The 25,789-nt window shown below is 53.0% G+C and overlaps 12 protein-coding genes across 12 annotated transcripts; 5 read left to right on the top strand and 7 right to left on the bottom strand.

Annotated features, from left to right (window-relative positions):
* Window positions 1-33: 33 nt before the first annotated feature.
* PHYSODRAFT_448596 (hypothetical protein) lies at window positions 34-3,028 on the top strand (the record flags this gene model as incomplete). Its single annotated transcript, XM_009540734.1, has 3 exons — window positions 34-332; window position 2,545; window positions 2,774-3,028. Coding segments are annotated over 3 exons (555 nt in total), but the record flags the coding sequence as incomplete, so codon positions are not given.
* Window positions 3,029-3,067: 39 nt separating this feature from the next.
* Window positions 3,068-3,469, top strand: PHYSODRAFT_307755 (hypothetical protein; the record flags this gene model as incomplete). The annotated part of the gene is made up of 1 exon (XM_009540733.1): window positions 3,068-3,469. The coding sequence occupies one exon, from the start codon at window positions 3,068-3,070 to the stop codon at window positions 3,467-3,469; it is 402 nt and encodes a 133-aa protein (XP_009539028.1).
* A 1,087-nt stretch (window positions 3,470-4,556) lies between these two features.
* PHYSODRAFT_455353 (hypothetical protein) lies at window positions 4,557-6,002 on the bottom strand (the record flags this gene model as incomplete). The annotated part of the gene is made up of 3 exons (XM_009540732.1): window positions 4,557-4,640; window positions 4,899-5,495; window positions 5,544-6,002. Coding segments are annotated over 3 exons (1,140 nt in total), but the record flags the coding sequence as incomplete, so codon positions are not given.
* Window positions 6,003-6,779: 777 nt separating this feature from the next.
* On the bottom strand, window positions 6,780-7,310 carry PHYSODRAFT_320132 (hypothetical protein; the record flags this gene model as incomplete). Its single annotated transcript, XM_009540731.1, has 1 exon — window positions 6,780-7,310. One exon carries the CDS (start codon window positions 7,308-7,310, stop codon window positions 6,780-6,782), a length of 531 nt encoding a protein of 176 aa, XP_009539026.1.
* Window positions 7,311-8,385: 1,075 nt separating this feature from the next.
* PHYSODRAFT_533616 (hypothetical protein) lies at window positions 8,386-10,150 on the bottom strand (the record flags this gene model as incomplete). The annotated part of the gene is made up of 4 exons (XM_009540730.1): window positions 8,386-9,163; window positions 9,236-9,307; window positions 9,385-9,725; window positions 9,845-10,150. Coding segments are annotated over 4 exons (1,497 nt in total), but the record flags the coding sequence as incomplete, so codon positions are not given.
* Window positions 10,151-12,098: 1,948 nt separating this feature from the next.
* Window positions 12,099-12,434, top strand: PHYSODRAFT_289234 (hypothetical protein; the record flags this gene model as incomplete). The annotated part of the gene is made up of 1 exon (XM_009540729.1): window positions 12,099-12,434. One exon carries the CDS (start codon window positions 12,099-12,101, stop codon window positions 12,432-12,434), a length of 336 nt encoding a protein of 111 aa, XP_009539024.1.
* Window positions 12,435-12,657: 223 nt separating this feature from the next.
* PHYSODRAFT_320127 (hypothetical protein) lies at window positions 12,658-14,744 on the bottom strand (the record flags this gene model as incomplete). The annotated part of the gene is made up of 4 exons (XM_009540728.1): window positions 12,658-12,793; window positions 12,823-14,012; window positions 14,072-14,693; window positions 14,728-14,744. The coding sequence occupies 4 exons, from the start codon at window positions 14,742-14,744 to the stop codon at window positions 12,658-12,660; spliced, it is 1,965 nt and encodes a 654-aa protein (XP_009539023.1).
* Window positions 14,745-18,146: 3,402 nt separating this feature from the next.
* Window positions 18,147-19,295, top strand: PHYSODRAFT_533633 (hypothetical protein; the record flags this gene model as incomplete). Its single annotated transcript, XM_009540727.1, has 2 exons — window positions 18,147-18,785; window positions 18,885-19,295. The coding sequence occupies 2 exons, from the start codon at window positions 18,147-18,149 to the stop codon at window positions 19,293-19,295; spliced, it is 1,050 nt and encodes a 349-aa protein (XP_009539022.1).
* Window positions 19,296-19,465: 170 nt separating this feature from the next.
* Window positions 19,466-20,076, bottom strand: PHYSODRAFT_320126 (hypothetical protein; the record flags this gene model as incomplete). The annotated part of the gene is made up of 3 exons (XM_009540726.1): window positions 19,466-19,639; window positions 19,757-19,915; window positions 20,002-20,076. 3 exons carry the CDS (start codon window positions 20,074-20,076, stop codon window positions 19,466-19,468), a joined length of 408 nt encoding a protein of 135 aa, XP_009539021.1.
* Window positions 20,077-20,206: 130 nt separating this feature from the next.
* PHYSODRAFT_307749 (hypothetical protein) lies at window positions 20,207-20,578 on the top strand (the record flags this gene model as incomplete). The annotated part of the gene is made up of 1 exon (XM_009540725.1): window positions 20,207-20,578. The coding sequence occupies one exon, from the start codon at window positions 20,207-20,209 to the stop codon at window positions 20,576-20,578; it is 372 nt and encodes a 123-aa protein (XP_009539020.1).
* Window positions 20,579-20,655: 77 nt separating this feature from the next.
* On the bottom strand, window positions 20,656-23,583 carry PHYSODRAFT_307748 (hypothetical protein; the record flags this gene model as incomplete). Its single annotated transcript, XM_009540724.1, has 7 exons — window positions 20,656-21,397; window positions 21,464-21,535; window positions 21,598-22,338; window positions 22,409-22,615; window positions 22,674-22,705; window positions 22,743-23,204; window positions 23,404-23,583. The coding sequence occupies 7 exons, from the start codon at window positions 23,581-23,583 to the stop codon at window positions 20,656-20,658; spliced, it is 2,436 nt and encodes an 811-aa protein (XP_009539019.1).
* A 212-nt stretch (window positions 23,584-23,795) lies between these two features.
* PHYSODRAFT_320125 (hypothetical protein) lies at window positions 23,796-25,214 on the bottom strand (the record flags this gene model as incomplete). The annotated part of the gene is made up of 1 exon (XM_009540723.1): window positions 23,796-25,214. One exon carries the CDS (start codon window positions 25,212-25,214, stop codon window positions 23,796-23,798), a length of 1,419 nt encoding a protein of 472 aa, XP_009539018.1.
* Between the last annotated feature and the right edge of the window lie 575 nt (window positions 25,215-25,789).

Raw genomic sequence — 25,789 nt, 5'->3', positions numbered from 1 at the left:
AGAGTGCTTCCCGAAACGGAAATCCACGGGGCCATGGAGTTCGCAGCAAGTTGTGGGCATCTCGACGTGTTGAAGTGGCTACACACGATCAAACCGATGATTTGTTCGACGGAAGCAATGGACCGCGCAGCGGCGAACGGACACTTGGATGTCGTCCAATGGCTGCATCATAATCGAACCGAAGGCTGCACGACTAACGCTATGGACGACGCGGCACACTATGGTCACCTAGAAGTGGTGAAGTGGCTTCACACCAATCGGACTGAGGGATGCACGAAGAATGCACTCGTTTTTGCTGCAGCGAACCATAAAATCAACGTCGTGAAGTGGTTGTGTAAGCATCGAACGAAGGGCTCTGCGTCCAGTGCTCTCGACCAAGCTGTTGACAGCTGCCAGGTTTGAATGGTTCGCTGGCTGCTCTGCAATACACCAGCAAAAAGTGCACAACAGCAATGGAAAAAATATCCGCATCTGGAAATCATGCAATGGCTCCACTCCACAGGACGAGGCTTTTTCACCCAGACAACCATCGAGCAGGCGATCATCTATGGAAATTTACGCGCCGCTTCTTGGCTCCACTAGAACTGCCCCCAGCTCACCAAGCCGAACTTCAGAGTCAACCTGTGGCATAAGGGCTGTCGTTTTGATATGCTCCTGTTCTTGCGTGAGCACTACCCGGGCGTTTTCACACAGGAGTTCATCGAGATGAATGTCGAACTTGGGGTAGATGGATACCAGTCCGCACATGAAAGGAACTTGGCTTCTGAACGCATTTGCTAACGAAACGAGAGGCCTCAAGGACGATATTTTATCGAGGCGGTCCGACGCAGATTTCACGGGAGTGTCAGCCTGACCTTGAACTCAACCCAACCACAATGGGCTACTGCTGCTGGCTCGTGTCCATAAGACGTATGCCCTGTAGGCGAGGCTGTAGTAGTGCGCAGTATCGGGGGTAAATAGTAACATAACCCGTAACAAATTCAAATTCATCAACCTCCAGCTCCCAGCCAAAAAACTACCTTGGTTTATTTAATAAAAAATATGTGTGATGATTGTTTTCTTATTTGTCAAATTGTAATGGGTCATTATATATTTTTTTAGTAAATTCATCCCGCCAATCAGCTACCATCCTTAAAATTCTTGGAATCCTTTCAATTTGCAAAGTCCAAGTCGCTACACACAGACGCCAATGCCGCCATTACTAAAAAGTGTGCAGCTTGCTCTTCGTGACCACCCCGCTCTCTCCAGTTTTAAAGGCGCCCAAGCGGTCGTCACGAGTTTCCTCGGCCCTCCCCCATTCCTGCCGTTCAGTGCCGCCTGCAAGTTCAACTCCATCGACCTCCTGAACTGGATATGGGAAACCAGTTGCACCTCCACAACTTCCACGTGGTCGATCCACAATTATATAAGGTCCGACCGGTACTACCACCGCTACCAGTTCAACCAGGTTCTGCTCCAGGCCGCGGGATCAGGAAATAAGGACATTGTCGAGTGGACGTTTAGCCATTTTTCGGGCTGCATCGCCTCTGCTGAGGTGATCGCAATTGCCGCAAGGAACGGGCACCAACAGGTTCTCGATGTGCTGTGGGCAAATGACGCAGGACGGGGCGGCAAGTACTTTAAGAGAGAAGTGCACTTTGACGATGAGGGTTCGAGCTACGAGTGGATTCCAGCGCGACCGGCCAATGGAAATGCCGTGACGTGGGGAGGAGCTGCAATCTGGAACGCGATTGATGAAGAACACGATGAAGTTGTGAAGTGGCTGTACACCTATTCGCAACACGGGTTTGGAGATGCAGAAGTGAGGGGTCTCATCCGACTAGCGCTGACCAAGGGAAACACGGTGCTGGCGGTCTCTATGGTGCCACAAGGTGCAGAAGTTTTCGACTACTGCCGAGAGAAGCCTACGCCTGAGGTTGTTGAGATGATGCTGGCTAGTGGAAATATTCGCTCTGAGGACCGTGAACTAGCTGCGTGGATTGTGGGCGATTTCTCGAAGCGAGGACGCCTGGACCTGCTACAGCACGTCTGTCAGGTATGCAGCCCCGTTACGGATGAAGTGTGGCTAAGAGCTTGGGACTTGGCATTGGGAGAGGCGAGCGTCCTGGGGGATCTTGTCTTGGTGCGATGGCTTGCCGAACACTCGTTGGGTCGTGAACTAATCGGACGTGCGACCGAGAACGCCGCCTCAATTATCGTCAACAGGGCAGCTCTCCACTTTCAATTTGTGGTTATGGAGTATCCCTGTGAACAGTGTTGCCAAGCAAGAGGCGATGAACCTCCTGCGGGTTCCATCCTGTCTGCTGTCGAGAAGGGGCGGGTGGACTGCGCTGAATAGCTACTAGAACGTTTTTCCTATACGAAGTACCTATCGGCTAAGCACGTGATTGAAAAGGCAGCTTCGTCGGGTCAAGTAGATATTCTGCAATATTTTCACGGCGTTGACATGGCAGAAAAGTTTCACTCGGGTGGAGGAAAGCGTCAAGCGCAACCCAAACGACAACGGAGAGACGAGAACATACCTTGGTGGCCGAGCTGTTGTAGCGTGGCGAAGAAGGCTGCGGAAAATGGACATCTAGCTGTACTTGAATGGCTGCTCGATCACCGCTGGAGCGAGTGCTCGCCACGAGAGGAATCTTCCGATGTCATGGACGTTGCTGCAACAAATGGGCATCTGGAAGTTGTCAAGTGACTCCATCACACCTCACAATTTGATTGCTCAGCTGCAGCTATGGATGGCGCTGCGGCGAATGGGCATTTGGATGTTGTCCAGTGGTTGCATGAAAATCGAACTGAAGGTTCCACCACAAAAGCTATGGATGATGCTGCACGTAATGGCCACTTGGAAGTGGTCAAGTGGCTGCACACGCATAGGACGGAGGGCTGCACGGCAAACGCGCTGGACTCGGCTGCAACAGAGGGTCGGCTTGAAGTGGTCCAATGGCTGTGGGGGAACAGTACCGAGGGCTGTACTACGAGGGCGATCGACAGCGCTGCCTTCCACCGCCATGACTCACTGGTCCGTTGGTTGCTGCTCAACACGACCGCCCCATGTACGACGCTAGCGATGGATAGTGTGACCACGGTCGAGACTATGGCGCTGCTGCAGGAAAAGCGACAGCAGACGTGCACGGCTCGAGCGCTCGGCAGAATGGTAACTTCCGACAATGCTGCGACAGTCTCTTGGATCCTCAGTAACTTTCCTGAGGCCCTACAGCTGATGACTGAGAACGATTACACGCCGCGATTCGAAGTGTTGCTGTTTCTGCGAGACCAGTACCCAAGCGCACTCACCACGAGTTCCATTCAGCACAATATTCGATGGCGTTTGGACTGCATCGACGAGGCAACAGGTGAAATCGACGTCCTCGGATGGCTTCTAGACAACTTTCCCCAGCTTATGAGTGGCATGAAGGCAGAAATGAGGGAGAAGAGGCCGGATGCCTTTTTCACGGAGTCACTTTTCTAGTGCGCAACTCCTAATTCAGCTGGAGAACGGTTAAGAGTACCAACAACATAATTAAAAAATAACCGGAGCAAGATAGTTTTTTGTTGCCCATGCTTTTCCCAAGAGTGAAATTATTAGGCGTCAACGTACCATGGTTGTAGGCTCTGTTACTATCGCGTTAGGGCCATAAGCGTCGAATCTTGAGGAATGTGTATACCACTTTAATAATAAAAGACCAGTGACTCTACTAAAAAATGGAGGAAAAACGCCTCAGCGTAGTTGGAGCTATGAGGGGCCAACAATGAGGCCCTCGGCCCCGGACCACAACCAGATTAAAAGTTCACAAAAGGTCGGTTTAAACCAAGTATTACTCATCCAATACTGACACACACTACAACAACTAAGCACCATGCTGTTGACTATGCTCTTCAGGGCCCGGGTACACACAGGTAGTTTCTGGCCGAGGACATGATCTCGCAGTAGATGTCCACCAAAGTCGATTTTGGTTCCCCTCGATCCGTCTGTGAGCTGTGTTATCAAGATAATCTCTGTGTGGGTGGCAGCAAATGCCCTCCCACTACGACGTTGACCCTCGTCTCGCCTCAGTCGACATTCCGTATCCAAGGGAAATTGTCGTGGGATCAATTATACTATCATCCAGCGAAACGGCGCACGATCGAGGCAGCTAGTTGTCACCACGCCGCTGGTTGTATTTTCCACCATGCGAATAATGCTCTTGAAGCCAGCGTTTGAGGTGAACCAGCACGCCGTGACTCGCTCGTGCATCGGAGAGCCTTCTCCTCAGATTTTTCAGAAACCACGATGGGATCTCGTATTTGGCAAGCGAGTGCAGGTAGAGCAGCACCTCGAAAGCATTCCCGGAGTCCCATCTACCCCACACACTCACGAGGTCCTTAAATCGATAGCCAATCTTGTATTCGGGGAAGCGCTGCTGCAGCCAACATGCGATACCCAAATGACAAGATCGTATAGAACTGTCGATCGCCTCCGGCGCATAATGAGATTCCGGACAGTTCCCATACAGCCACTTCACTGTTTCCAGATGGCCAGACCTTGCCGCCTCGTATATGGCACGACTAGTGCATCCTTCGGAGCGATTAGAGTCCAGCCACTGCAGAACGTCCAAGTGGCCGCTTTGCGCAGCCCAATTCATTGCGCGCACTGTGCATCCCTCCGACCGGTTCACGTGAAGCCACTTCACAACTTCCAAGTGTCCGTGTCCTGCTGCAATGTCCATCGTGTCATCCTCACATTTCTGCTTCCGGACCGTGTGAAGCCATTTGATCACTGCTAGCTGGCCACCTGTTGCAGCCAAATACATGGGGTCGATAGCAGCAGACCCCCACGGATCCGTTATCCCAACCCGCCTTCGGTTCGACCCCTCAGCCTCGTAGGCGCTTGAGCTCAGCCGGTGGAACACCTTCAAAACCTCGAGATGGCCATGTTCGGCAATCCAGTGAATCGCATTCAGGCTTGATATGGACTCCGTATCAAACGAATGGTTGCTAAGCAGCCACTTGACAGAGTTCGCCTGCCCCCCGTTAATTGCCTCCCGCATAACCTCACGAAAGTTACACACGAGGCCTTGCTTATAAAGGTAATCCATCGTATCCACATGCCCTCTGTTCGCCGCAACAGAAAACAAGTTGCTATTCGATAGCTGCTCGAGCGTCTTCATCCCCATTGGGGGCTCGACAAGCCACCGCAATATCGCGTTCTGCCCACAAATGCCAGCTTCATAAATTGCGTGAGCCCAATGAGTTTCCCAATGCTCGATGTCACCCGGAAACGGCGAATGAAGAAGCACGACTTGCTGTGCCAGATCCAAGTGTCCACAACGGGCCAAATTCGGCAGTGCGGAGGCAGCAAGAGCTTCATCGCGTCGCAAATACCCACAATCCAGCATCCAATTGATCATCCCAGCCGTCGGACAACCAGCAGCGTAGTCCAGCAAGCACCGACCGATAGGGAGTATTTGCTCTGCTAGCTGGAAGTCTCCGAGAGCTAATGCGTGTTTGATCGCGACCTCCAGAGCGCAGTTCTCCAGTCGCAGTCCTTCCTTCAGATACTCAACGAGCTCTCCGTTCTCGGTGGCCGTCTTTATTGCTGCATCGGTCCAAAAAGTGGTAGTATCACTGATGTGCACCGTGCCTTCACCAATTTCGATAGAATCTCTGCCTGCGAAGTATGGCGGCGATTTATGGGCCAACAGGCAGTGCAGCACGCGAAGATAGCCCTTCTCTTTGGCTCCGTAGGCGACAGCTTCTGGCGCCTCACAGCCAGGAAAGTGGGCAAACAGCCACTCCATCATGGCTACATCCCCTCGACTGGCCGCTGCTTCGAGAGATTTGGCAAACTGGTGGTTCTGGTAATGCGGGTCCGACCGCAAGTAGTTCGTGAGAGTCCACCCAGGGTTTCTGTCGGCAGCGCGGGTACAACTTGAATCCCAAATCCAGTCCAACAGCGGGATGGATCCATATTTGCACGCATCGCTGAGCGAGAGGAAGGGCGACGGACCCAAGAAGTCGGAGATGGCATGGCTGCTTTTGCTCCAGAGCTACGTTTGCTTGGTGGTGGTGTAGAACGACATCCACCACGGTTAGCATGGCTTCACTCGTATGAGATTCTTCGGCAAAGGGAAACTGGAGACTGTACTTGGTCACAACCAGTCAATCATAAAGTCATCATACAAACAAAATGTGAATTGAAATGTAGCCATAAAGCAATACTTGTATTCAAAGTATTGTGCTTTTCAGTTGTTTTGGCGAATCGGAAGTGTAAAACAGCTACCTACTAAGATGGGGCTAGGTTATCGGAGCAGATTAGCAGGTCCCTCGTAGGGAATTAGGACCAAGAATTGCTAGTCCCATGGATACACTTGCGCAGGTCCTACAAACAGCCGAAAGCCCGAATGTCGCCCGGGTTTGAGGTCTTACGAAGGACTCCTGCCAAGTCTTGTGGCAGGACTTTCATACGAGCTGACTCTAATACGGCGTATGTCAAACGCAGAAAAAACTTAGGGAAACACGATGCAGTCGATACGTTCAACACTCCAGTCTTCGCCCTTCACCTTCGCGAGTTCCGGCATTGCTTGCTTCCTTAAACAAAGCTTGCTTGGCTTGGACTCCAACCGGAGTCCATTGAACGGAGAGACTCCGGGAAACCGCTCATCGGACTCGTCCGAGATTTGCAACTCAGATTTAGAGACCGCCAACCTCAGATTAACTGACCTCCAAAGTCCTACGTAGGACTCGGCAAACTGACCGGAAGGCAAAATAACATGGGTCCTGGGCAACATGGGTTCACAATCCTAGAACCACCGCTTGTAGCCACTTCGGATCTCGTAGGTGCAAGTGTCTTCGTCCGTCAGGTAGTTTCTGCGCTCGTACTTGACGTAGAGCTCGCCCGAGGGCAGGTGCTCGTAGTAGATGCCTCCAAAGTCGATCCTGACGCTCTTCCCGTCCGGCTGGTCGGCCACTTTGCGCACCTGGTGGTTGAAGCAGTCCTCCTGGGGGAGCACCCCCAGCCACTTGACGGAGCGGCAGCCGCTGATGACGCAGCCTGGCTGCGTGTAGGTCTCCAGCTTGACGACGGCCGAGAGCTTGGCGGGCCGCTCGGCCGTCTGCATGACGATCTTGGCGTCCGTCGACACGTTCACGGGCACCACAGTGTAGCCATATTTCACGTGGTTCACGCAGCCAGTGGAGCCGTCGGCGCAGCGATCCGCGGCGTGAGGGTCCAGCACCCACTCGAAGGAAGACTTGTCCGCCCCCTGGCGCAGCTCAGAGGCGCTGCAGGCTGCAGCTAGCGAGGCCAGGAGGAGGAGAACGAGGGGCGCCATTAGCACGTGATTAGTCGTTGGATTCTGATTTGCGAGAATTTGGGATTGTGCGCAGATAAAACACACTACGGGAGATTATATGCGGATTTATTGATCAAAGCCAAAATGGCTTTCGGTGTGTGAGTTCAAGTAGAATATTCACTTCAAAGGGGAACTACAGCCCAGACTACGCTTGTATTGTGTGTACTTCTTGAAATGCAACCAGGATCTCTCATTTAGGCTGACGCGGTTGCAACTTTGCTCTGTAGCAGACCCTCGGAAGAGTTGGCCGAGTCCGCTTCTTCGGAGGAGTCGGCAACCTTTTCGTGCTCTGCGAGCGTGAGACTTGCCAGTTTGCGGGAAATCCGCTGCGCCAGCAACTGGGACGGATACTCCACCAAGTGGTAGGACACCGTCGCCAACATGATCACCAGTCTCGGTGAGTTTCTTGCTGCAGTCGACCCCCTACTGTCGAGAGAGAGAAGAGAGAGGAAGGATGCTTTGGATGCTGCTTCGAGACGATGTGCAAACCGCCGGCGGCAGGGTGGCGGCCAACCGTGGAAGACTCCACCGTGGAGGTTGTTGGCTTAGATCACCCCGTCCTGCAACTTGCAGGACGGGGTGATCTGGTCTGGAATGGCCACCGTGCAGATTGAAGTTGCCGGTACAGTGCGACCCCAGTTGAACATCGGCTCCGTTCGCGCAAGGCCCGAACTGGGAGAGCTATCGTCGGAATCAACTCGAATCTCACTCTGCTCATAGCCTCCATTTCCATGCTAGCAGCATCCGCGGTTCATTGGGATTTTGTGCTTCACGGGAGACCCATTGAACAATGAAAGTTGGTCAAGTCGAGCGTCTCGACTCGAGACTAACAGGGGGAAAAATTCGGGGGGGGGGGGCACCACTATCGAGGAGGCCACGCTGGGGAATACAGCGCATCATGGTTAGTCAGGCCTCGATGTACTACTGCACATGTAAATTTCAAGCAACATGAATATATGAATAAATGACCATGAAAGATAGCAAAATAAATAATTTATATTAACTTCGGTGAGTAGTGTTGGTAGGTCTTCAGGCCGAACGCGATATCTCGCTCTCATTCACAACCGAGCCATTGCTCCTCGACCTCGTCACAGCTGCAGCCAGCTGCGATCTCCTCCTTGCGCATATTGATCGTCGCTTGCGAGTAGGTGCACTCGACCATCCCCATCTCTTCGTTGAAACAAATCCCGGTACCTTCCGACTCCGACGAGCACTGGCGATACAACACGCCCCTGCAGATGTCGTCATCTTTGCGTTTGCCAGCCAAGACCGCAGTCGGACACGTTGCTTGGGCAGCATCGCAGAAGTTGGAGCTATTGGTCTCGAACTGGTTCAAAATGGCAAGTGTTGCGTCAGTTGGGAGAAGAGATTCGTCCTCCGGCAAGTCGAGACAGCTTCGTGATAACGAGTCGTGTCCGCTACCGTTTCTACTATTACCGTCCTGACTGTCGTCCAACCCGCGGTAACTTGGGAACGTCGTATTGCAGTCGCCCTCGCTCAGAAACCCACTACAACAGGCAGGCACATCTTGCGCAAACACCATTTCCAGTGTGCCCTCGAACTGAGCGACGTCCGGAAGCGACCGAACCAGCGGAAGCCCCTCCAACGCCATGACTTGCAAGGCTGGTAGATCTTCCGTCGACGGGATTTCCTTGATGTTATCCAAATACCCAAAGTAGACGCTCTCGAGGGTTTGAAGCCCGATTAGAGAAGGGAGTGTTTGCAGGTTCGAGTGGTAGGAGAGGTGGACCGTGTGCAGATTTGTCATCGAGGTGAAAAGATCCGTCGGAAGCTTGATGAGGTTGGTGTCGCTCGTGTCTCCCTCGATGTGACTGGGCAAACCATTAGCAATAGAAGAGTTAGTTCAAATAACAAGCACGTTTAAGGTCGTAGTGGCAACATACAAGTACTCCATCTTGGTAAACGATGTTGCCGACCACGACGGAAATTCTTCGACTCCAGTGTGAATGAGCACTCTATAGCATAGCATAAACAAATTGTTGGTACTGTTCGCAGCAACAATGAGCAAGTTGTCATTGCAAGTAAAACGCACAGGTTTCGAAGTCCTTGACACGTTTGGAGCTCGTCGGGGATCGATCCGTTGATCTTCCGATTCACGAGCTGCACGGTTTGGAGGCTGCCGGCAGCCGCCAGTTCTGCCAGCGTCTGCGTTACGTCCGTTAGATTGTCGGAATCCGCTGGCGCCAAGTCGCGATCGACGTACGCTAGGCATTTGCAACCGGAATTCGATGATCCCGGAGTCCACAGAAAAGAGAATTGAACGCACTGTGGGTACGACGAGCACGAGGACTGGGATAAGTGCACAGCGATGGCGGTGTACACGACGCACCCCACACCAAGACAACGAAAAAAATGCCGACAATCGTCCGAAGTCTACGGGTCTTGGACGGGTCAATCTTTGGTTTGACTGAACCCCCGAGAGGCACCACCGCCTTGCAGCTTCTCGAGGATTTTGCTGTTGAACACGGACCCTTCTTCCATGCTGCTCCAACTGCTGTCTGCTGCTCTCTTTGTAGAAGGAGCATCGTAATTTTACCCCACCGGAAGCACGCGAGTAAGCTGAAGCTCAACTTTAGGAAGACGTCCCACGCACTGCGCACTAAAAGACTTTCGAAGTCTGTGCTGAACATGTTCAACTCCTTGGGGCTGACATAGTTGCGGGCTTTACGCTCAAATATGCGGGGAGGGAAGAATTTCTGGCGGATCTTCACAGCCTTGAGGTCGTCGTGAAATACGAAGAGGGCGTAGGATAGGATGAGAGCTGGGAAGAAGACGGCAAATACCGCGTCAACTCTGCAGGGAAAGCAGTAGAATTTGTGAGTCTCTGTCCGTGTGCTCGCCCCAGAAAAAACATTTTTAGTAATCGCACATGGAGTCCTTCAAAATGTGAACTGAACGTGATAAAATGCGACGAGCGCGTTCAACGCCATCAGCGAGGCGTAACAATAGAGCAGCGATGGATCTAGCCCTTGATTCATGTGCTCTCGCAGCGACAGTATCTGCAAAACCACTTCAGGAACCTCCATCAGTACATTCTGAAGGTTGAAGCGCACAACATTTGGGTTAGTCTTCAACAATTCGCAGTGAATATCGGCACTAGGGAATTGCTGCGTACCCAAAATTTCCGATATTTGCCGTCGGTCGACACGACGCTGCGGTAGACCATAACTCCCGCTCGAAGCACCCGCCTAACAATTAGTAACGTGGGGCGCTGCATCAAGTTCTCCTGCTTCTTCACTATTTTCTCCACCGTTGGGATCCTTCGGAGCACAAACTTCCGCTGCTTCGGCTTGGGTTCTTCGGAATGAACGCGGCGAGACGGGGGCTTCAGAAGCAGCAAATACAGCAGAAACCAATACACGCCTACCACGACGAGCAAAATACTGGTAGTTGCGACTTGAATCGATGAAGCGGCCTGACGAGATTGCCAGAAGTGACCATGGTCCAGGCTTTCCGTCTGCAGAATGAAGTTCGCGCTCTTACTAGGTTCAAGGTTCAGGATGATCAGGAGCAAGCTCCACGCACTCGAAAGCGAAAAAATCAGCACCATAAGGCCTACGTATCCCCACCCGACGACGGAGAAACGCCGTCGTCGCCATTGCCACCATGATTCATGACTGGAGTTCGCGAGTTCAGGGCCTCTTTTCGAGGTGTCCTTTGCAGTTCGTGTCGTGGGTGCTTGGGTAACTCGCCATTGCTTTGGGAAGAGCTGCACCATTCGACGCGATGCCGCGAGACTAGTCGAAGTATCTGTCCCTAGTGAATGTACCTGTGCCAAGAGCAAGACTGTCAACCTTCTCTAAAAACAAACCCTTGTAGGCATTTTTAGCCTCGAACGTATTTCCACTTAGCAAGGCAAGTCAAAGTCTTCAAAAACGATTTTTTTTCGTATCGGTCGCCTGCATAAACTTCACCGGCACTGACATTCCAGCGCGACAACTCCAATTTCAGCGACGATCACCGTAATTTCCGCCACCGCCACGACCCACACCGGCGGAGCTCAATAGCGGCGTGCAGTCCGTGAGGAAAGCCTTAGCGCTGCGGGCGGACGGCTGGTTTTCTCTTTCTGTCGGGTTTTCGTCGTTGCTTGCTGGTGGATCTCCCCCGTCTGTGTTAGCTCCGTTTGGTGTTGCAGATTGGTTAGACTCGCAGGTTGTCGACGGCTCGAGCGTTTTGGTCTTGCGGCAACTGATGACGTTTCCCATGGATGATCCTGGCGCCGGAGAAGGTTGTGGAGTGGACAAATGAAGAAAATGATCGACGACTGACAGAAAGATCGTGACTCGCGCGTGATGAAAGTGACTATCTGAGGCGGGTCTTGGTTTCGATTCGTATTCGGGCAAAGCCTTGATGTACTATGGAGGTGACACACAACACCCAAAGTTTGCCAAGATGCAACACCACGATTCTTTGACTTTTGTTATCGATCGGCTTCTCGAGTGTGGAGTGGCGGTGCGATCTGGCGTCATGCAATTGTGCGTCATGAATTTGTAGGCAGTAGAGGCAGCTCCTACATATCCATAAGGTGCGGTCTGGATTACACTTTGTCGGTATCGTAGTGGATTACGAGTCGAGCGAAATAGCAAACACTTTCCTTTGCCGAAAACACGGAGGGAGGAGCGGGAATTTCACTTCGCAATTCCCACCCCAAGACGCACACACACACACACAACGCAACCCAACTTAACTGCGCACTATGCGGCTGCACTTCGTCCTACTTGTTGTTTTGATCTCGTTCCTCGCAAGATGCGACGCAGTGTCGGTAGTCACGGCGGGAGCGAGTCGGACGGCGCAAAGTCGACGACGGACGAGGGAGATGTCAATAAGCGCAACTTTCTGCGACGTCATACGGCGATCACTCCCGGTAACGAAGGCGATGGCGAGGAGCGCGCGGGTCAAGGGCTCATCAACAAATTCCTCGGAAGGCACGACTTCGACATGGCGAAGCTGTCCAAAATGATGGGCGACGAGGCGTTCAAGCTCAAAACGTTTAAGAACTGGGACTCGCACAAGCAGCCCATCGGTAACGATTGTACCTGGACTACAACCCGGACCTCGAGAAGCTACTGCTGGAGTACTTGAACAACTACCAGCGCACGGCGACGAAGTTGAAAAAGCTGAAACCTGGCAAGGTGCTAAATCGTCCCAAGGCTAACGGAGCTGAGCGTCCTGCTGGAAATCGCGTGGCGTTCAACGATAACCCGACTTTCCACGGGCCTTGAAGCACGTGGACATTGCAGTAGTGGGACAAGGTAGACCGAATAAATACACCAAAGGATTGTACCGAGGTTTATAACGAATGCAGCTAACCTTTCCGATGCCCCAAGCTGGAACAGATCGCATCGACCGACTTGCGACACAACGACCTGTCAATAGCTACGGCGGCCGGTAGCTTCGTAAACCGAAACGGGTTGTCCCCAATCGCGCTCGAAATCTCCAGTCTGTAGGAGCCGTAAGAGCCTCGGTGTACAACTCGGGCGGGTAGTCTGCTTTGGTTTTCCCAGCGCGCGCGTCCTCCTCACTCGATCCAGTCGGAGCTATGACCAGCGTGTACGACCCCTTCTTCAAGTACGTAAGCTTGTACGGGTCTCGATAGCTGACGGAGCCGTCGTCGGTACCTTCATCCACGTCGGAGTCGTCCACGGTGAAGAGCGGCGTCGAGTCGTCGCTGGAGAAGAGGAAAAGCATCGAATCCAGGTACCCGGCGTGGCAGTCGCCATTGAGGTCGTAGTACGTGTCGTTGTCTGCAATCTCAACAGATAGCACGTCGATGGCCACGTTGGTGTCGCTCGTCAGAGTGAACTCCACGGTATCAATAGTAACCGACCCAGATGCGAGGATAATGGCCCCATCCAACGACAAACGCGGTTTGAGTGGCAGCTCCTCCTCCGGTGCTGGAGGTGTGTACTCTGGGAATCGCTGGGCATTGGCGACGGGGTTTGATCCATCGTCCACCCCGTCGAACGCGGCGATATCGATCCCATTCGCCTTCAGATCAGCGACGATGCTGACAGCAGGGATGCAGGTGTTCCCACACATTTCGCCGCAGTGGTGCAGTGCCACAACGCCGTGGTCCGAGAACGAAAGCACCGGCGATCCCGAAGATCCACTCTGCGTGTCACCGCTGTAGGAATAGCCCACGCCTCCGCACGAGCTGGAGCTGAGGCTGAGCAATGCCACGTGATTCGTGAAGTCGTCTACCAGTGCGATGCGTTTGCCTTCATACAACGGGTGCTGCGGGATGTAGAGCTGCTCCCCGACCACCCCAGCTCGAGATTTTAGCCGCAGGTAGCCGTACGTTTGGGCGATCTCCGCCCCGTCCGACGGCAACTTGAGCAGCGCGTAGTCGAGCGCTTCGTCGGCGTGAACGAGCTCCACACTTAACGCGACGGGGACACCTGGGCAAGCCCCCCACGAGGTGCACGAAATGCTGTCGCTGCATACTTCCGCCTCCGCCATGAACTCCACAGTGGTGACGCTCGCTTCCGCGTCCGTGGCCACGCAGTGGTAGTTGGTCATGATGTGGCCCTGGTTGCCCAGCAGCCAGCCCGTGCAACCCGCCAAAGCTCCGGGGCCCTTGGGTATGAGCAGCCTCGCCACCGATCGAGAGGCCAAGTAAGCCGTACGAGTTGCCGGGTCGGCGTAGTAGCAAATGACCTCCTTCGAGTTGTCGCTGGCGCAGCCGTGGACGAGATCGGGTGCGTGTTGTCCATGATGACGTAGTAGTACGAGTCCACCACGAAGCCGAAGCACTTGGTGTCGGTGTCCGTCACACTGAAGGTCTCAGCGATGAAATCGCCGTCAGTCTCAGAAATGTTGGGGCTGCCTTCATCCCGGTAAAACTCGATCGTGAACTCCTTCGCAAGGACTGGGGGCGCGAGGATGTTGCTGAAGACCCGACCACTAGGAAAAGTGTTGGAGAGATTGAGCAGTCGGTCGGGGGCGTCGAAGCCCTCCACTGCGCGAAGCACCATAGAGGTACCAGGAGGAAGCCACAGTTTGCTCAGGTGCACGGCCACGTAGGCGTAACCCGAGCCTTTGATGAGCGTGAAGGACCGGAATGGCGTGCTGCTGCCTGGTGTAGCGCTGTCGAACGCCGCTTGGAACTCTGGACACCCCATGTCGATGTTGACGGAGTTCATGCTGGAGCGGCTAGTCGAGTTGGAAGTGGCAGCCCCCACAGTCATCCCACCCGCCGATCCGCCCGTTTCCTGCGCCGTGAAAGTGAAGTCGTCGAGACTGCTCCGATCGGGGATGGGGATGATATTGACCGTCGCATACGTCGCGAGGAGGAGCAGTGCGATCAAAGCCGATGAAATTATCAGCGTGCGATTCCGTTTGCTGTTTGTCGCTTGAAGAGTTGAGCTCGTCGTACGAAGCCGGCGCCACCATTATCGTGGAGTGTTGACGAATGTTCTGGTTGGTCGGCGCACGGAAGGTTGACAAGTGGTTGCTTGGAGTTTTGGTGTTGTCCTGGCCGTTGTTATTAGCTGCATATACTCGCAAAGGAGGAAGTTTTATTTGAGCTGGGGTTGACAGGCAATGACAACTATCGATAGAGAGGATAAGAGCAGGTGGCAAGCTCGAGGACGCTGAAGTATTTTAATGATACACAGGATTTGTCACTCTCCTCCCTTCGCACCGCCGTCTTTGGCATTTCTTAGCTGCTTGTGCATTAGTAAGTGCCCGATCAAACTGTCGTGGTACAGATTTTTCGTTCATGAGTCAACCATCGACTATTGCAGGTTGAAGTTGTAATGTTGCTGATTTGTTGGTTCAGTTACACAAGCCTAAATTAGGTTCTTAAATTCGTATATATTTATTTTCGTGTGTTATGTTGTCTTTAAATTCGGACGACGACATACCAACTTCAATGCTCGATTGGTACTTGCTTTTTGTTTACTACCTCGATACATCAGTGATTCTACTGTCGAGTCCGCGCGCGGACAACAAAATCCAGCAACGCAGCCTCTCACAAGCTTTGAAGTGGTCAATGATCGTCGAATACCCGAATACCTGCAGCCTGAGGCTGAGGGCCGAGCTGCTGCAGACTTGGGAGGTATGTTTGATGCGGGTGCTACTTAATTGCGAGTACACTTCACTGACTTCCGAGTAATTTCACATAAACCTTATTGGTGGCTTAGGAAAGGCGCCGCGTCCGGCATTGCCACCCTGGATGAGACCGAAGGAAGACACAGCAGGAATGTATCTGGGGAAGCAACGCATCGAACCACTTATGTGGATGTAGGGAAGCTAATTGAGAATTTAAGCGTTATCCAGCAGAAAACATCAGATAAGTTGCCCTAAAGGGCTAGTAGCACGTTATTTACGTTCGTGAATGTCATACCGACATTCAACGTTCTTAGAGCGGAGTCAGTAGGTGGAAGCTAACGCAACGCACCAGAGATGGCCAAAAATGTACGGGAAGGCATTGGAGGTAAAGCGATCTGTCAGTACCAAGGCAGCCAGCAATAATAACTGCAATACTGGTCGTTCTTGCAATAATTACTGCAATACTATAACCATACTACTCTGTCGTCGTTGAGGTCGCCGATAGCACATATGCCGTCGGAACTGAGTTTTGAGAATATTATTATCTTGACATTGACAGTCTTGCCTGCTTCTAAGTGAAAAGTACTAGGGTTTGAAGAGTTTATTCGGTTGGCTTGAGACTGCAGTAAGAATTGCAATTCCGCAGCGCTCTGCAATATGTATTGCAATAGCTTGCAAGCTTGCAGTATGGCATTGCAATAAGTATTGGTCAATGCCAATACCTGCAATACATTTTTGGCCACCACTGCAACGCACGAGTTCAAAAGAGGTATATGTACTCGAAAGTCCGAGTATATTACTCTTTACTCGAAAGTCCGCGAAATGTACTCGAAAATAAGGACGACCCCTTTGATGCAGGGCATTTACCAAAGCAAGTCGAATACGAAACGTTTGGGGAATCATATCGTAGGTCAACCTGTAGGATCGCTGATTCAAAGGACAGCCGCTACCAGTAGTTTGATGCTATTGAAGCATAAAGGAAAGCACTAAAGTCGGACTTAATTTCTGATGTTAAATAGCTTAGATTTCTCGCTTGTTATTTGATGTAGCTCGATGCGCTGAGATGATGCCATCGGGGAAACGTGACCGAGCACGTGGTATGATGCCTCAGTGATTCAGATATTTTGTGGATAAACTGAGCAGGTGCGTGCTACACTGACCCTTTGTATCGACCTCACGTCGTACTCCATTAAAATAGCACTAGCGTACAGTGCATTGCAGGCACCAGTCGTACACCGGAGTTGTTGCTTTCTCAAATGGGATCTGGTCAGAAGCGTACAATGTACCACCGGATCCGATCCGGTGGTCTTCATTGAAGTTGCACACACATCCTCAAATCGCAACGACCCTCCAAACAACACGTTGAGAGCCAAACTCTCGCTGGTTTATCCACAAAGCACTCTCGAAACACGATGTTGAGACGAGCAGGCGACCAAGACGCCTTGAAATTGAGGGATGCTTCCGAAAGCATCTCCAACTCGCCGCGTCGATGATAACATATCTGAAGAAGGCACCACTTCAGACTCATACTTTCGACGCTCTCAATGGGAAATGCTTTTACAGGAGTGGGAGGGGCTAATGCCTTAACTGAGGCTTTCATGAAAAGCTATTACTGTATGCTTTCGTGCTACATGTAGAACACTGCTATGGATCAATCTCGAGTCGAATGTATGTTAAACAAAAATGTTGGTTCAACCCTGCCCCTACTTACGGATGTTAAAAAGCGATGCTACGGTTGATACGCGCTTGCCACAGCGTCTCATCCGTAGGTAAATTATACAAAATGAAAACCATATAACCAAATAACTAATGAATATGTATGCTTAATCGCTGGATATGTATGCTTTCCGTGTGGGGATTTGAATGCATGGCTTCAACTTCAACAAGCACACTCAAAATCTATCGATTCTGGTGAAGTTTTCTTGCTAAATTAAGTCTCTGAACGTACCGGCGTAGCAGAAAACAGCGTTCGGTAATCACGCGAAGATCATGGTTGTTGTCACCTCTGGCAATAATAATAATAATATAAGCTAAAAGTTTACAACAACTGCAAACAATGACAAAGTTTTTTTTTCTTTTCAAATCAAACAAGCCTAACGTTACTTGCCTAATTTCCTGTTTTTGTTTAACGCAAGGTCTGAAGTCTCGTGCTTGAAGTTCAAACCTCTGACAGGCTGCCGTGGATTAACGCACTGCAAAACGCCTGACCGCTGGAGATGCTTCAAGCTGCCGACCGTATCTCGTTAGCGTACATGTACATGCGTACGTGCCGTCTTGACTCGCAAACACTGCAATTTCAAACGCCACGACCAGGTGATCGATCTTGACTGTCTGCTCCACTTGCCGCTCCTGGAGCCCACTACTTGGCCGCTCACAATTCATGTGGCCGCCTCCCGCACCCAGCAACGATGACCGCAACGCCCGCACGCCGCTCGCCGTTCTACACGCTCGAAGATGCCAAGATCAGCTTCAACATCTTCTGCTGCTTCTGCGGCATCGGGTCGCTGTCCATGCCGTCCAACTACGCGCGCGCCGGGCCCTATTGCGCTGTTGGTTATGGCGTTCGTGAACATCTACGCCACCATCGCGCTGTCCAAGGTCATCCTGGCTGCTCCTCCTTCCGTCAAGACGTTCACGGATGTCGGCGCCTGGGTGTTCGGCACCCCCGGCCGCTACGCCGTCATGATCTCGCAGCTGCTCGTGTGTCTACTGCTGCCCTGCGCCTTCCTGGTGCTCGGGAGCATGCTCCTTGACGTGCTGTTCCCGGACTCGTTCAGTCAGATCTTCTGGATGGTCTTTATGGCTGTCACGGTCATCCCCGTGTGTATGATCCCGACCTTGAAAGAGGCTTCATCCGCTGCTCTGGCCGGGTGTTTGGGCACGCTGGTCGCCGACGTCATTGGTGTGAGCATCCTCGAGTGGGAAATGCGCGGCCACCCGTCCATCCCGACGCCCGACATCTCGCTCCACCAAGTGCTGACCACCTTCGGCAACCTCGCGCTGGCCTTCGCTGCTGCTGTTGTGATCCCCGATCTGCAGCGCCAGCATTCGCAGCCCGAGCGTATGCCGCGCATAATCACCGTCAGCCTGGGTATTGGCCTCGTCTTCTTCCTAGCCATCGCCATTGCCGGTTACGCTGCCGGAGGCTGCCAGCTCTCGGGTAACCTGCTCTTCTCGGCCGTCAACACCTCGGACCCGTTCGCGACGTCTGCTCTCGGCTTCATCCCGAACCGCGGCGCTGTCATCATGGCCTACCTCTTCATGCACATGCACATTGTGATCGCCTTCTCGACCATCGTGATGCCGGCCTTCTTCATGGCCGAGCGGTTCTTCCTCGGAATGCACAAGGACAAGCCCACCATAGACCAGGAGCAGGGCGGCGTCGAGATCCGAGCCAAGCTCTCCTCGATCGCTGCTGCATCGCCGATGACTTCGGACGTTGAATACAACTACGTGTCTGCGAGGGACAGCGCTCTACAGGTAGTACAAAACTACGAGGACGAGTCGGCCGAGTACCGCGGCAAGCTTAACATGGTCCGGTATATGGGTCTTCGACTCTGCATCATGGCGGGGCTGGTGGTTGCCGCCATTTTCCTGCGCGACAAGTTCCTCGACCTCGTCGACTTCACCGGCGCCTCGGCCGTCACTGTCGGTAGTCTCGTTCTACCGATGATGTTCTACCTCAAGATCTTCTGGAACAAGCTCCCGACCTACGAGCGCGTCACCTCCTTGGTGATCATCGTTGTTAGCGCGATCCTCGGCGTGTACGTCATGATCTACGCCGGTAAGAACCTATTCAATCCGGACACAGACTCAGCCACATTCCCGTACTGCTCAGAGGAGTTCCAGTCCGAGCCGTACTACGTGCACATCTCCACCTCGTCAGCTTAAAGTGTAGCGTGATATTCATCCATGTTAAGCCATAACAAATTCAATTCGATCCACTTCAACATGATTCCCGGCCTCCCCATGCACACATGATCGTTAAACAACCGGCACCCAGCACGGCCAATGCTTTGACGCCTGCAATTTGCGTCTCAAACCACGAAGAACCCCCCGCATCAGATGAAAAGCTGACATAGTGGGCGCGCGTTGTAGTGAGCTGGTGGGAGGCCGTTCGGAATCGATCGCTGCGATCTCTTCTCCGCTAGGCAGTAGGTTACGGCGAGGTGGCGCTCGACGCCGTCAACCACCGGCAGCGCTGCCTGCAGACCCCTCTGAAGGAACTCGTCAACCTGCAGGGTACTGTCATCGCCAGAACGGCCATAAACTGCTGCGAACTATTCGGCGCCAGCAACACAAATCCGCAGCGGAGCGAGGGTGTCGAAGAAATCGGCGATGAACGAGCTCACAGTCATATGCGGAGATTTCGTCCTCAACCACGGAGCCCCTGGACCCGGGGTCATAGTGTTCGCAGCAGTCACAAACATGCTCACGTTGTCCATTTGCCAGTCAAAGATGAAGCCTGGGTGGTCGCCGTCGATCTGCACGGGCGCAAGATACGCGTTGAGCTGCAACGCCACAACCCCCCCCCACAAATCCGGTCAGGCCGGTCATGTAAATCTAGTTTAGTCATCGCCAGGATGAAGCTACTCACCACAGGGATTGCCGCGCGGAGGGAGAAGACGTCGCGTAGACTCTGATCTAACGCTAATGCGTTGGACAACGTCATTTTTTTTTCATTTTGTGCTGTATTTGTGTGACCCTGGTCCATCAAAAATGACGCCTCCACATCGTGTGACTTAAGTCTCAAACAACCACAGTCGGTCCACGTGCATACAGCGACCCATTTTTACTTTGTCATGGGGAACGCGTGGTGCCACAAAGACGATAGTCCAGAAAAAGGAGATGATCGGGTTTTCCGTAATGAGGATCCACCGACAGAAGGCGATCAGGAGGATACAGACAGCGACGAGCAAGACACTCGAGACGCTCAAGCTGCAAACAACAATCGCAATAAGCGACGAGATCGAGGGCTTAAGATGTACGACTCCTGCGACGACGTCTGGATGGATCGCATGTGGCTTTACGATCTAGATGATCAGCAAACTCCCGATGCTGTTGCTTCTGGGCACGACTGTGGAGACTACTGTGGAGACCACTGTGGAGAATGCGACCTCGAGTGTCATGATGCTCCTGACTGCAGTGACTGTGGTGATTGCTGGTGTGACTGACGGTGTCCGAGTAATGTTATGGCGCCGTGTTGCTAGAATATACTTTCAATTCGTTTGAAATATCGCTTCTCGTTTCGTCATGTGCATCCGAGCCACGCTTCTGCGATCTCGTCACACGAACACCCGGCTGCGATTTCAGCCTTCCGCATATCAATGAGCTCTTGTGAATGAATGCACTTGACATACCCCATGTCTTCATTGAAGCAAATTCCCGGACCTTCAGACTCGGACATGCACTCGGTGTAGAGCACACCGGTACATGTGTCTACTTCTGCGAGCGCGAAGGTCTTCACAGCGGTCGGACACGTCGCCTGGGCTGCATCGCAGAAGTTCGATACGTTGGCTGCAAATTCATGGAGAAAGGCGAGTGTAGCATTTGTGGCCAGAAATTTGCTCTCATCAGGCATCGCGAGACAAGTTGATGGCAACGAGCTTTCATCGTCAGTGCAGCAACTTGGGAAGCTCGTGTTGCAGTCACCCTGGCTCAGAAACCCACTGCAGCACGCAGGCATATCCTGAACAAACACCATGTTAAGCGTATCTGCATACAGCTCAATGTTCGGCAGTATTCGAACTTGTGGGAGGCCTTCGAGCGCCATAACTTTGATAGACGGGAGATCTCCAAACGAAGGCAGCTCGGTGATGGAATCCAGGAATCCGAGGTAAATACATTCGAGAGCGTCGAGTCCGTCCATAGCCGGAAGCTCCGGTAACGCAGCGTGATATGAGAGGTGGATAGTATGGAGACGGCTCATCGACGTGAATAAGTCGCTGGGCAGTTCCATAAGGTTGGTGGCACTTGCAGATCCTTCGATATGGCTAACACACGAAACAATAGTCAGAACAATCATCACCACTTTGCTCAAAAATGTCAATAAAACTTACAGATATTCCAGCTTGGAAAAAGATGAAGACGCCCAGGAAGGAATTATTTCCACTCCGGTGTGAATCAAGACCCTGTAGAACACAGAATGAATATCCAGAACGGCAACGATACCAACATACGAAAAATCGCGTACAAATTTCGAAGGCCTCGGCAGGATTGAAGCGTATCGGGAAGTGATCCGCTGATCTTGCGGTTAACCAGTTGCACAGTCTGCAAGTTTCCCGCTGACGCCAACACCGCAAAAGTCTGCGTCACGTCGACCAGCTCCTCTGACTCTGTCGGTGCTAATTCGCGATCGACGTAGGCAAGACACCCACACGCATCGTTCGACGCCCCAGGGACCCATTGATACGCAAATTGAACGCACTCCGGATATGGCGAACAGGCATTGCCCGATACATTCACCGCGACGACAGTGTACACGATGCACCCGACACCAAAGACCACGAAGAAGAATCCAACCATCATTCGAAGCCCAAGCCGCAGCATTTTTCTTTTCTTGCCCGGGACTTTCAGAGGCGCCACAGTCTTTTCGCTCCGAAGCTTGCGCGTGGATGTGGAGCTCCCAGCTTGGGGATTTTTGAGCTCACGTTTGATAAGGAGACTCGTGATCCGACCCCATCGAAAGCACGCAAGTAGGCTGAAGCTGAGCTTGAGGAAAATATCCCAGCTACTGCGAACCAAGAGGCTCTCGAAATCTGTGCCGAACATGTTCAGCTCTTTGGCGTTGACGTAGTTGCGGGCCTTGCGCTCGAACATGCGCGGGGGGAAGAATGTCTGGCGGATCTTCACAGTCTTGAGATCCTCTTGAAACACCGAGAGCGAGTAGAAGAGGACGAGGCCCGGGAAGAAGACGGCAAACACCACATCGACGCTGAACATAGGCATAGTGTCAGAGTTAGACGGCGGTGTGTACTGCAAAAACACATCAAAATGGTCCTCACATGGAGTCCTTCAAAATATGATGAACTGTGGGCTCATTCCACCGGAACTGGATGCCGTAGAAGGCGACAAGTGCGTTGAAAGCCATCAGCGAAGCGTAGCAATAGAGTAGCGATGGTTCGAGGCCTTGAGCCATGTATTCTCGCAGCGTGAGTATTTGGAACACGATTTCTGGTACCTCCATGAGCACTTGCTGTAAACCATACAACCTGTAAGCATCAGCGTAGCTGCCAATTCATACAAAGCCTCACAAAACTGTTTCCTTACCCATTCCTTACGATATTTGCCGTCGGTCGATACTACGTTGCGATAGAATTTTGCAACAGCTCGACCCACCTGCTGACATGATTTTTTCTGCTCTCCTTTCTTGGCTTCCGTAGGAATTTGCTGTGTTTTGCTCTTGGCTACTCCCGGGCGAATTCGACGGGATGGAGGTCGGACTAGTAGCAAGTACAAAAGATACCAGTACACCGCAGTAACCACAAGCAGTAGAGCCACCGTCGTGGCCTGGATCGATAACGCTGCCTTGTGCGACTGCCAGAAGTGTCCATGGTCCAAGCTCTCCGTGTGTAAAATAAAGTTTGCACTTTTGCTGGGCTCGAGGTTCAGGACGATGAGGAGCACACTCCACGCACTCGAAAGCGAGAAGATGAGAACCATGAACACAACGTATTTCCAGCCGATCGCAGAGAATCGACGCTGTCTCCACTGCCACCAGCTTCCTTCCGTGCCTTGTTTTAACGCCAGCGATGTCTCTGTCGTGGGCCCTTGAGCTACTTTCCATCCTATCGAGTAGAACTGCACCATTTGCACGCAAGATGAACGCGTACTACACGGCGAAGCAATCCACCGCCAGACTGCTCTAAAAACAACCACGTATTGAGCAGGGGAGCATTATTTTAGCACGGAACGAGTGTCTTCCAATTTGTTGCGCTATCTCCTGATGAAGCTAGGCGTGGATACTCAAGCTGAAAGATTAGTGGCTGCTTTCAGTCACCGGCGGTAGGCTGGCACCACTAGGAGTTGGGATGGAAGGCCTCTCCTGGGTATTTTCAGCGGCTCTGGGGGTATCGATCGCTTCTTCGTAGCTCTTGGTGCTCGCATCGTCGGCATTGTTCGTAGGCGCTTTGACGACGTCCTCCTTCTTGGCCTTGTAGCAACTGGAAATGTTACCCATGGATGACGGACGATTCGGAGTGTAGAGCTGCTTGGACTTGAGGCGAAGATCGGAAAGTGAACTGTCTGAAAACTGTGTCTGTATGCTCCAGGAATCTGTACCCCTCTTTCATCGTTCAGAACATCAGTCTAAAAGACTGAAAGACAGCCGCCGACTTTGACCACAACAGATTGACACGTTGCTATTCGCTCAAGCTGCTTCATGTTATCAGTTTAATTCTGCTCGGACGGTCGTATCGGAACGATCTCCAGCACTCCCTTCTCCATCGGCTTGTTCTTGACGAGAAGTGATGATCCGTAGACGCCCTTGCGCAGACGCGTGAGAGGGTACACAACCGTGTTCTGCTGAATTAAGGTGCACGGATCCGTGACGGACGAGCAGCCGAGCTGACTGCCGTCCCCAAGGATGACACCCGCCTTCCTTCTGCCCGTATCGTAAGTGACGCCGTCCACGTCAATCGTCAAGTTGGACCCCGAGAACAAACTCAAGTTCGCTGTCGTCACTTGGTTGCCGAAATGGCTCTTGAACCCGCACACGCTGTCTCCGCAGTACCCTGGATGGCACAGCTCCGCGTCGTCTAGAATCACCGAGTTCTTCACTTCCCCTCTGAGCACGACATTCCGTCCCACGATCACATCCCCTCGAATGTACGTGCCGCTCCTCAGCGTAGTCCTCGCACCAATGATCGCCGGTCCCTTAATATACACATCCGGTTCAATCCGAACGTGCTTGCCAATGTGAATCGACCCTTCCGACAGATCGAAGGTTCCCCCCAGCACGTGGGCGTCTGGCAGCACAATGAGCTTCCTCTTCTCCACTTCCTCCTCTTCCTCCTGTGTCACCGCGGACCTGGACCAGCCGTACGACTGTCGCCTTGCTGACCCCGTGCTCTCGGTGGACGGGCGTCTCATGGGCCTCCCCTGTCCCTCCTCCTCCAGGTTGATGATCTTCTGCGGGGCGAAAGTCTGAGTCCGGACCCCTGGGTAGATGACGATCTCCGCCGTCTCGTTGGGGTCGAGCCACTCTGGCAGCCGCCAGCGTGTCTTGATGCGCGGGTACGACGACGAGCGCCCGTGGACACTGGGGCGCGGGTCGTCGCTGTCCTCCGAGTCGGACTCTTCCTCGGCCAGAGCGCGGCCGTCGCTGTCGAGCCTCGTGGAGCTCTGCAGCGTCGTGATCTGCGTGTTCTCCGCCCCGAACGAGGACATCCACGCGTTTTTGGCGAAGAACTTGACGAGGTACGGGTGGATGGCGTCCAGCACGGCCAGCACGTTGCTGCAGCCGTCGAAGAGTCGGGCGTGGTCGAAGTCCTTGAGCCTCTCGGGGGAGAAGTACGCGTCCAACTGAAGTGCAACCGGCACGTCTGCGTCCTCCAGCGCCCCGAGGTCAAGAACTTGCTGGTTGCGCGCAGATCCGTTCACTGGAAGCGGAGATACGTCGTCTTGAGCAGATTCGGAGCCCTTATCCGACGTAGACTTTGACGCCGATTTTTGGACTGAAGAGGCTGAAGTGGAGCGAGACGAGGTTGAGTGAAGGTAGAGCTGGATCAGCAGCGTCGTAACCGCAGATGTGGCCATGCAGCAGAGCAGCACACTCGCCGTGAGCGCCGCTGGCGCTGACGCCCCCGCCATGAGATGTCTGATCTAAGACTGTCGAAGTGTAGCGATCTTCCTGCGCACAACAACAACGTGTACCCCAATAATGGTACAGATGCGTAGAATACTCGTGTGATGCACACCAACTCAGGCGCACTTGGTGTTTGTATTGAGGAATCCGAGCAAAAGGGGAAGCTCACCGATGGATTCGGTGCGCGCCAAGCACGCGGCGGAGCTCGAGGCCAAGCGCAAGAAGCTCGAGGAGATCCGCAAGCGCAAGGCCGCCGTCAGGTGCGTCCCCCCCCCCCCCCTCCCTTCATAGTCCCTCTGTGTCAACCCTCCCTGATGATGGCTCTACGCTATGGCATTTATTAAAGGGCCGCGGAGGAGTCGTCGGCTGCGTCCGAGAGCGTGAACCAGGCCATCGGCCAGCAGGAAAACAAGTTCGATGACTTCATCCAGAACATCCTGAAGACGTCCGGGGAGAAGGAGGAGAAGGCCGGCGAGGACGACGCCAAGGCCGCGGAGGACGCCGCAGTGTCCAACTCGCTGTCGCTGGCGGAGAAACTGTCCTCCTTGTCCACCGTGGCCAGCGTGGCCGAGATGCACAT

This window comes from Phytophthora sojae (assembly GCF_000149755.1).
Source record: "Phytophthora sojae unplaced genomic scaffold PHYSOscaffold_16, whole genome shotgun sequence".
Classification (NCBI taxonomy): domain Eukaryota; phylum Oomycota; class Peronosporomycetes; order Peronosporales; family Peronosporaceae; genus Phytophthora; species Phytophthora sojae.
The sequence above is the reverse complement of the archived record's forward strand: the minus strand, read 5'-3'. Positions and strand labels throughout refer to the sequence as shown.